This window comes from Phacochoerus africanus, chromosome 6, assembly GCF_016906955.1.
Source record: "Phacochoerus africanus isolate WHEZ1 chromosome 6, ROS_Pafr_v1, whole genome shotgun sequence".
Classification (NCBI taxonomy): Eukaryota; Metazoa; Chordata; class Mammalia; order Artiodactyla; family Suidae; genus Phacochoerus; species Phacochoerus africanus.
In genome coordinates, this window is record NC_062549.1 from 1196887 (window position 1) to 1206248 (window position 9362).

At 59.8% G+C, this 9362-nt stretch overlaps 1 protein-coding gene across 7 annotated transcripts in view; it reads left to right on the forward strand.

Moving 5' to 3' along the window:
• Positions 1-9362, forward strand: part of TOP1MT (DNA topoisomerase I mitochondrial) — a 28712-nt gene extending 19350 nt beyond the window's left edge. For 5 of the 7 annotated variants that reach the window (XM_047785524.1, XM_047785528.1, XM_047785525.1 and 2 more), the window contains 5 exons: positions 615-683; positions 878-1657; positions 2082-2167; positions 8692-8841; positions 9179-9362. In XM_047785524.1, the coding sequence (XP_047641480.1) occupies positions 615-683; positions 878-1657; positions 2082-2167; positions 8692-8841; positions 9179-9281 (1188 nt within the window). In that variant the 3' untranslated portion in view covers positions 9282-9362. The remainder of the gene's footprint in view (positions 1-614; positions 684-877; positions 1658-2081; positions 2168-8691; positions 8842-9178) is intronic. The other 2 variants (XM_047785530.1, XM_047785531.1) reach the window with 2 other exon arrangements.

A 9362-nucleotide genomic window follows, 5' to 3' on the forward strand; every position in this document is an offset into this window, starting at 1 on the left:
CTGGGGCCTCTTCCGTAAGGCACTGACCCACCCAGGGGTCTGGAGAATTGGGGGACGTGGTGCTGAGAGCAGGGCCCATCCTGCCATGTCTGGACCTGGGCACCTGGCGTCCAGCCCAGTGGGGCAGCCACACACCTGCGTGGAGGGCAGTGCGGAGCTGGCTGGAGAGATGGGCCCAGGCCAACGTGAGCTGGGAGGACGGGAATATGCCAGGGAGGGTGTGAGGCCAGGGCCCCCAGGGAGCCTTCTCGCAGTAGGAGCAGCTTCTGCAGGGGAAGTGATTTCTCGCGGAAGGGCTCGGCGGAGGGAAACAGACAGTCTGCGAAGGTTGTCGGAGGGCCTGTGGTGTCGGGCGAGTCTGACTGTGGACCTGGGGTGACCTGGAGGAAGCCCAGCGTGGGTGGCGGGAAGGAGCTGGGGTGTGCAGGGCCGCCAGTGCCGGCGCGTGACCCCAGGGCGCTGCCCCCTGCCCCCTGCGGGAAGCGCGGTCCGCTGGTCTCCGCGTCCCGCGTGCAGACGTCCCTGTGCGGCCCTCGTTTAACCCCTCCGCCTCTGGTTCCCGGGAGGCTGCTTCCCGCCGCGGTCTTTCTGAAGGGCCCCTCTCCCTGTGGCAGGTGTACAGGAACCTGCAGCTGTTCATGGAGAACAAAGACCCGGGGGAGGAGCTCTTTGACCGACTGACTGTAAGCCCGTCGGGGACGAGCTGGGAGGAGCGTGGGCACTGAGTCCGGCACGTTCTCTTGAGCAAGAAGGTGTCCGTCCAACCAGCAGCCTCCTTCCACCCGGAAGCGTGTGTGCGGCGGGGGCTGGGAGGGACACGTGACCCTGTCCCCAAAGGAAACCACCTGCTGAGACCTGCCTTTCCGCCTGTGTTCAGACCGCCAGCCTGAACAAGCACCTGCAGGACCTGATGGACGGGCTGACGGCCAAGGTCTTCCGGACCTACAACGCCAGCATCACCCTGCAGGGCCAGCTGCGAGCACTCACCAGAGGTGCGTGTCCCCTGGTCTGGGACAGGGCACCTGCGTGTGGTAGGATGCCTTGTGGCCAGTGTCTAGGGCAGCGTGGAGGTGGCCTCGCCTGGTCCAGGTGTGGGCTGAGCAGGAAGGGTCAGGGGTGCGTGTGTCTCAGCTGGAAGGGCCCAGGGCCCCAGGCCGAGCCTTCCCTGCAGGGTCCCCTGCTCCTGGCTCTGGCCTCCCCAGGGCCGCCCCACCGCTCCTGCCCCGCAGGCAGTCGGATCTCGTCTGCAGTGCCTGCCCAGCTCTGCATGTTGCCTTCGTGTGCGGGAACCTTCTTCCTGCCGCCTTCTGACCCCGTCGTCCAAGCTCCCCCATCCTCTGGGTCCCCGGTGGGGGCTTCTGGCCACGGCCTGATGCCCTCATGGGGGTCTGGGGAGGTCCCAGCTCTGCCCCTGCTGTGGGCCCCGTGGACCGGGTCCCTCTCGCTGGGGCCCGCCCCCGGGTCCTCACTTGGTGCAGCAGTGACTGCTGAGCTGCGGTGGCTGCTGTCCAGCCGACCCTGTCTTTCAGCTGAAGACAGCATCGCCGCTAAGCTGCTCTCTTACAACCGCGCGAACCGGGCCGTCGCCGTCCTCTGTAACCATCAGCGGGCACCTCCCAAGACCTTCGAGAAGTCAATGCAGGCTCTCCGGTCGAAGGTGTGTGGTAAGGCACCGTGGGAGGACCTTTGGGGACCAGTGGCCAGGGCTCCCCCCTTGCCCTCCCTGGGGCTGCCAGGGCCCTGTGCTGGCCAGGAACAGGCTCGGGGGTGGGTGCTGCCCTGTGTGGCCTTCCGGGGCGGAAAGGCCTCTAGTTCAGGGAAGAGGTCAGCACAGGGCTGGGTCTGGTTGGAGCAGGTGGTATGTCTGGGGCCTCTTGGACTCACCCTGTTCCCTGGCGACAGAGTGACCAATCAGGGCCGGCGCCCTGGCACCCTACCTGGGCAGACAGGTCCCCCTGCGACCTGGCTCAGCCAGGCCCTTTCAGGGTGTTAGGCCAGCTGGCTGTGGACGCTGGTCCCTGGGGCTGGCCCGGGTGTGGCAGGGGCAGCCTGAGTGGGCCCCTCTTTTTTTTTTTTTGCAGATTGAGGCAAAGAAGCAGCAGGTGGCCGAGGCCAAGGCAGAGCTGGAGAAGGCGAGGGCCGGCCACGCATCCAGAGCGGACGGCAGGTCTGAGGCGCGGGTGTCCCGAGGGTGCGGCCCCGAGTTGGGGTCGGCCACGGTCAGGGTTTCCCTTCACCAATTTCTCCTTCTAATTGTATCTTGTGGCTTAAAAAACACAAACTGTCCCTTGTGCCCCAAACCCCGAAGCAGTGGAAGTGCACGCGGAGGGCCGTGGCCGGCCTCGCTGGGCAGTCAGCCGGGGCCTGGCGCCCTGTGTCTGGCCCCCAGGCTCTAGGCCGCGGGGGTCCCTCCCTCCGAGGCGCACGGTTCGCCCCCTGGCTGTGCACGTGCCTGGCTTTGGTGCCCCAGGACCACGCAGCCAGCACCGCTCTGGCTTTTAGAACGTGCCCTCGCCTCACACAAGCCTGCTTCCAGGCCCTCGCGCTCCCTCCTCACCCCGGCCCCTGGGGTTCGCACAGCGGGGTCTCGCCCTCCGGGGGGGGGGGGGGCGGGTGTGGCCCCTCGGGATTGGCGTCCTGTTGCTAAGCTCACCAGAGTGGCGGCTGCCAGCGCTTCCCTGGTGCGATTGCCCACCAGTTCGCGGTGTGAGGTTAGACCACGTCTTAGCGTCCGTGTATCTGGACGCACGCGTGTTTCTACTTGGTGACGTCTGTCTTTTCAGGGCCGCGACCACGGCACGTGGAGGTTCCCAGCCAGGGATCGAATCAGAGCGCCAGCCGCCAGCCTCCACCACAGCCGCAGCAACGCGGATCCGAGCCGCGCCCGCGACCTACCCCACGGCTCACGGCAACGCCGGGTCCTTAAGCCCGAGCCCGGGATTGACTCCGAGTCCTCATGGACACTCGTCGGGTTTGTTTCTGCTGAGCCACAACGGAACTCCTCCATGTTGTGATTTTGTGGGGTTTTTGGTGTCTTTCTTTGACGTTTGGCTTTTGTGAGTTTCGTGTAGAATTGTTGGGTCATCGGCAGCACCGAGGTTTAGTACTTCAAGAAAGCGCCCGGCTGGTTCCCACGGTGGCAGGCACCGCCCCTCTCGTTCTCACCACCTGGGCACAGGTGCTGGTTTCTCCAGCATCCTTGCCAACAACTGTCTTGTCTTTCCTCTTTTTGGTTTTAGCCGGGAGGGTGTGAGGTGGCGTCTCAGCGTGTGCTCAGTTTGCGTTTCCCAGTGGCTGGCGACAGGGTACCTTCTGCGCTCACGGCCGTTTGTGGGCGTGCTTGGAAGACCGTCTCTCCGGTCCTTTGCCCGTTTTCCAGTTGGTTCCTTGCCTTGTGACTGGTGGGAAGAGCTCAGGATTCATTTCAGGCACAGGTACCTGTTCCAGTGTGGCTTGGAGAAGCTTTTTCCCGCTCTCTGTTTTGTCGTCTTATTTTTTGGGTAGTATCCTTTGAAGGACAAGATTGTAGAAGCGTGATGAGTCTAGTTTTTGTTATTCTTCGGGTCTAATAAAGCTTTGCTTGGTTCAAGGCCGTAGAGTCATTCCTTAGCTGCTTGATCCGCAGGGAGTTAAGTCTTGTATGTGACCTAAGGTTGGGTCCACGTTGGTTCTTTTGCATGTGGACACCCAGTTTGCCCAGCACCGTTTGCTGAGAAGCACCGTTCTTTCTGCACCGAATGGTCTAGGCACCTTGGGGAAGATCGGGTGGTGCAGGTGCTTTAGTTTGTTTCTAGGCTCCGTTCTGCCCACGTTCGTTGTCCTTTTGCCACCGCGCAGTCTGGATTCCTGTGAGTTGGAAAGCAGGAAGTGTGAGTCCGCCAGTGTCTCTTTTCTCTTTTTTAATAGTTCCTTGTTCTGGTTCACTCTTAGGACGCTATCACGGTGGGGCTGACTTGCCCGGCTGTGTGCGTCTGTGCGGCAGTGAGTCATCGTGCGCACAGCCACCCACCCACGTTCCTGTCTGCACCCCCCCGCGGCGGCTCGGCCCGGGGTGTCGAGCACGGCTCCCTGTGCTGCACAGCGGGACCTTGTTCATCCATGGATGACGTGCTTTGCGTCTGCGGAGCCCAAACCCCCCGCCACCGCAGGGCTGCTCTCTGTGCCTCGGGTCTTCCTGTCTTGTAGAGGCGTTCACTTCTCTCCTGTTCGAGATCCCACACGCGAGGGAGGTTGTGGCCTTTGTCTTTCTCCAGCTGACTTAGTTTCCTTCGAGTGATCGTCTCTAGGGCCACCCACGTTGCTGCAAATGGCATTACTTCATTTTTTTTTTCTTTTCTGGCCGCCCCTGTACATGTGGAAGTTCCCAGACCAGGGGTTGAGTCTGAATTGCAGCTGCAACCTACACTACAGCTGTGGTAACACTGGACCCTTGAACCCACTGGGCCTGGCCGGGGATCAAACCCACACCTCCACAGTGACCCAGTCGCTTCTTAACCCACTGTGCCCCAGCAGGAGCGCCCTCTTTCTTTCTCGTGGCTGAGTAGTATTCCACTGTGTGTGTGTGTGTGGCCATCTTTATCTATTCTTTATCTGTGTCCATCTTCTTTATCTGTCAGTGGACATTTCGGTTGTTTTCATGTCTTGGTTGTAAATGGTGAAGCGGTGAACATAGGGGTGCCTGTGTCTTTTTGAATTATAGCCCTTTTAAAATTTTTATTATTTATTTATTTACTTTTAGGGCTGCACCTGTGGCATATGGAGGTTCCCAGGCTAGGGGTCGAATTGGAGCTGCAGCTGCTGGCCTACATCACAGCCACAGCCATGCAGGACCCAAGGTGCATCCATGACCTACACCACAGCTCACGGCAATGCCAGATTCTTAACCCACTGAGCGAGGCCGGGGGTTGAACCCACAACTTCAAGGTTACTAGTTGGGTTCATTAACCACTGAGCCACAACAGGAACTCCTGAATTAGAGTCTTGTCTGGATATATTCCTGGCAGTGGGATTGCTGGATCATATGGTAACTCTATTTTCTTTTTTTTGGCCGTACCCGTGGTGTATGGAGGCTCCCGCGCTAGGGTTAGAATGGGAGCTGCAGCTGCTGGCCTACACCACAGCCACGCCAGATCTGAGTCATGTCTGCGACCTACACCACAGCTCATGGCAATGCCAGAGCCTCAGCTGACTGAGCAAGGCCAGGCATCGAACCCACGTCCTCATGGATACGAGTCAGATTCGTTTCTCCTGCACGACAGTGGGAACTCAGTCGATGCAATTTTAGGATCTGAGCCACGTCTGCAACCGACACCACAACTCATGGGAATGCTGGATCCTTAACCCACGGAACGAGGCCAGGGATCGAACCCGCAACCTCATGGTTCCTAGTCAGATTTGTTTCCATGGTGGGTACTCACTTGATGCAATTTTAAAAGGGATTTTTTTTTAACTTTTTCTTTCTGATATTTCATTGTTAGTGAAAAGAAATGCAACTGATTCTTGTAGTTAATCTTGTATCCTGCTGCCTTGCTGACTCCATGGGTCAATTCTAGAAGTTTCTTTGTGGAGTCTTTAGGGTTTTCTGTACAGTGTCGTGTCACCTCTTCCCCTCCAGTTTGGATGCCTTTTCGTTCCTGTCTGACCTCTGTGGCCAGGACTTCCAAAACTCCGTTGAGTGCAAGGGGCCAGACTGGGCATCCTTGTCTTGTTCCAGGTCTTAGTGGGAAGGCTTTCGGCTTTTCTCCCTTGAGGGTTCTGTCGGCGGTGGGTTTGTCATACGTGGCTTTTTATTATGTTAGGTTTCCTTTATACCCACTTTGGTAAGTTTTTATCATGAATGGATGTTGAAATTTTTTGTTTGTTTTTTGCGTTTTCTAGGGCTGCTCCCGTGGCATATGGAGGTTCCCAGGCTAGGGGTTGAATCGGAGCTGTAGCCACCGGCCTACGCCAGAGCCACAGCAACGCGGGATCCGAGCCGAGTCTGCAGCCTACACCACAGCTCACGGCAACGCCGGGTCCCTAACCCACTGAGCGAGGCCGGGATGGAACCTGCAACCTCATGGTTCCCAGTCGGATTCCTTAACCTCTGCGCCACGGCGGGACCTCCGTGGATGCTGAATTGTCAGATGATTGGTCTGCATCTTGAGATGGTCAGCGTTTTACCTTTTTTTTGTGGCTGATGTGAATTACGGTGATTTGCATGTTCGAGCCACATCCTGGGGCCTGGGGTGAACCCCACTTGGTCGTGGTGTATAATCCTTTAAAGAGCTGTTGGATTTGGTTTGCCAATATTTTGTTTAGATTTTTTGTTTGTTTGTTTGTTGTCTTTTTAGGACCGCTTCTGAGGCATATGGAGGTTCCCAGGCCAGGGGTCGAATAGGAGCTGCAGCCACCGACCTGCGCTGCAGCCACAGCAACGCGGGATCCGAGCCGCGTGCTGATGGCAACACTGGATCCTTAACCCACTGGCCGGGGCCAGGGAGCCAACCCGCAACCTCGTGGTTCGCAGTCGGATTTGTGCTGCGCCACGACGGGAACTCCCGTGTTTTGTTTTGTTTGTTGTTATTGCACATTTCCTCAAGTCCCTAGCAGTGCAGTCTTTACAGGTGCCCGGGGGAGCCCAGCTGGAATGCGGTGGCGGGGGGAGCAGCGGTCTGCTCTAAAGCTTTGTTCTGGGCTTGGGAACGGATCTCACAGTTTCCTCCCACTAGGCAGGGAGAGCAGTGTGAGCGGGTAGCATTTGGACTCATCTAAAGCTCAATTTTGAGTCCGTTCTCCCCCTTAGAGAGCAGAAGCCGGGCATCGTCTGGCTGTAGTTTAGCCCTGTGGGCAGAGCAGCCTGAGCACCCAGCCCAGTCTCGTCACCAGGCGCACCCCTCACAGCCCCACGAGCACCACCGCAGCCCACCCAGTGACCAAGGGCGCGTCCTGCCCTCGCCTTTCATCCCTCCTTCTCTGAAGAGCGCCCTCCCCACCCTTCACGTCGCCAAGTGCTCGTGAACCCCACTTCCCCACGATTCCCCAGACGGTCTGTAGGGTCAGCGATTCCCCGACACTCACATGAGGCCTTGGCAGTCATGGCTTTGACTTTGTACGTGAGAGGCCGCGTGGCCGCCCTCCGCCCGCACGTGCCCCCTCCAGGCTCCCGGAGGCAGGCGGGAGTTGAGCAGGAGCAGCACTGTTCGTGCACAGGAGCCCCCTCCGCCGCCGTCCAGCCTCATAAGCAGGCCCTTCCTCCCGGCGGGCCTGGGTTGGCTCTTCTCTGCACATGGTCGAGAAACAGAGCTGATGCATGCTGGTCTCACACCCGCACCCTGCTGGCCTTACTCGTTAGTTCTGGAAGTTTCTTCGCAGGTCGTCATGGTCAAGTAGAGACAGTTTGCTGCTTCCTTTCCAGTTGGTGCTTACTGTCTTTTTCTTGCCTGATGCTTTGGCCGGAGCCACTGGCGGTGTTGGGTCCAGGTGCCCTCCGTGGACCGGTCTCGTTCTGGAGGTCACCTGCGGGGGTTGCCGAGGTGCCCTTGTCGAGACAAGGACACGCCTTTCTGTTCCTGTTGTTGAGGTTTTTTCGTGGAAGGTGTGGGTTTTGTCAGGTGCTTTTTCTGCGTCTGTTGTGATGATGGCGTGCCATGGTTTTCCTGCCGCTCCGACGGTGGCGCCAGCTGGCACTCGGGCGTGACATTCTTTCGTCTCAGGGATGAGCCTGGTTTGGAGGGGGTGCAGGATCTGTAGCCGGGGTCAGGCTTGCTGGCGTGGTGGGGGCTTTCCTTCTGTATTCGCAACGGCGGAGGGTCTCTGGTTTTCTCGCCCCGTCTCTGGGTGATGCTGGTCCCAGCGTTGGGAGGTCTTCCCCTTCCTGAGCAGGGCTCTGCCTGGTCCCCCGCCGTGTCAGTGCTCTCGCGAAGTCTCCCCGGAGCTCCGCCGCCAGGGGCGTCTGCAGTCCCCTCACTGTCCTTGTGTCTAGGGGGCGTCTCCTTTCACCTGCGGTTGCTGTGGCTGTGGCTCTTAAAGCGTGAGTTTCCTCATGGTGACAAGTGTCCTCGGGGCGGAGGTGCCGTCTCCAGCGCTGGGGTGTGTGTAAGAAAGTCCGGCCACCAGGCCCAGGCGGGTTCACGTTCAGTGAAAAACGAGGCTCCCGGGGGCTGCTGGGAAACTCCCGGTGCCTTCCAGGGAGCTTCTGGCCACTTGCCCTCCCTCCGCCCCCTGCCATGTGGGCGCCCCCCACCAGTGCACAGCCCGGGGACAGAGGCCGCCTCACACAGAGTCTGTTGGGGCCACTCCAGCCTTTGCGGTGGCATCTCCCCTGCACGTGTCAGTGGGTTTGGAGCCCGAGCGCCTGGGAGAAGGACTGGGGTTGAAGTTCATGTACATGTGGGCATCATGGCCGTGGGCAGGGGCCTGCCCCACGGCATCCCATCTGAAGGGCACGTGGGGCATGAGAGGAGGGTCCTACCTTGATAAATCGGCATTTCTCGAGAACAGCAGGAGGAAGGGCTTTCGTGTTTGATTCTGTCTCTTCCCCTCTGGTTGGGGCCTTTGTGTGTTTTGTACCTTTCCCTCCTGCGAGGCTGTTCTGGGGGATGGGTCCCCCTCGTGCTGAGGGTGGGTGGGCAGCGAGGGCCAAGCACAGGCGGCCTGGTGGGGAGTGGAGCCACGTGGCACAGGGGCCCGTTTCCTTCCTTCTTCCACTAGCTTCCTGGAGAAGAGGCGGCAGCGGCTGGAGAAGCTGGAGGAGCAGCTGGCGCGGCTGGGCACACAGGCCACAGACAAGGAGGAGGGCAAGCAGGTGGCCCTGGGCACGTCCAAGCTCAACTACCTGGACCCCCGGATCAGCATCGCCTGGTATGTGGGCCCAGACTCCCCGGGGGCCCCACTCCAGGCCCCCAGACCCGTGGTCAGCACAGCCCTTCCTCTGATGGGACCCAACTGGCTGGTGTCCCCATGCTGAGACCTGTGCCACTGGTCCCTGGACTGCGAGCACTGGGGCCCCGCAGCCTGTCCACTGGGGGCGGGGTGTTTGGGGTGCCTGCGTGCCCCACAAGCGTTCCCTGAGCGCCCTGCTCAGAGAACTCCGCCCTCCCTTCACCCCTGGGCTGGTGGCCATGGGTGGGTGGCACCCCAGAGGGGCCGGCCGGTAGCCGGGGTGCCCTGTTCCTCCTGAGCCCTGGTCTCCTGGCAGGTGCAGGAGGTTTGGGGTGCCCGTCGAGAAGATCTACAACAAGACGCAGAGGGAGAAGTTTGCCTGGGCGCTCGACATGGCAGGCGAGGACTTCGAGTTCTGATCGGGCCTCCCTGGGCCTCATCGGATGTATTTGGCAGCTTTTGCACTATTAAAGCACATCGGGGGATTTTGCACAATGAAA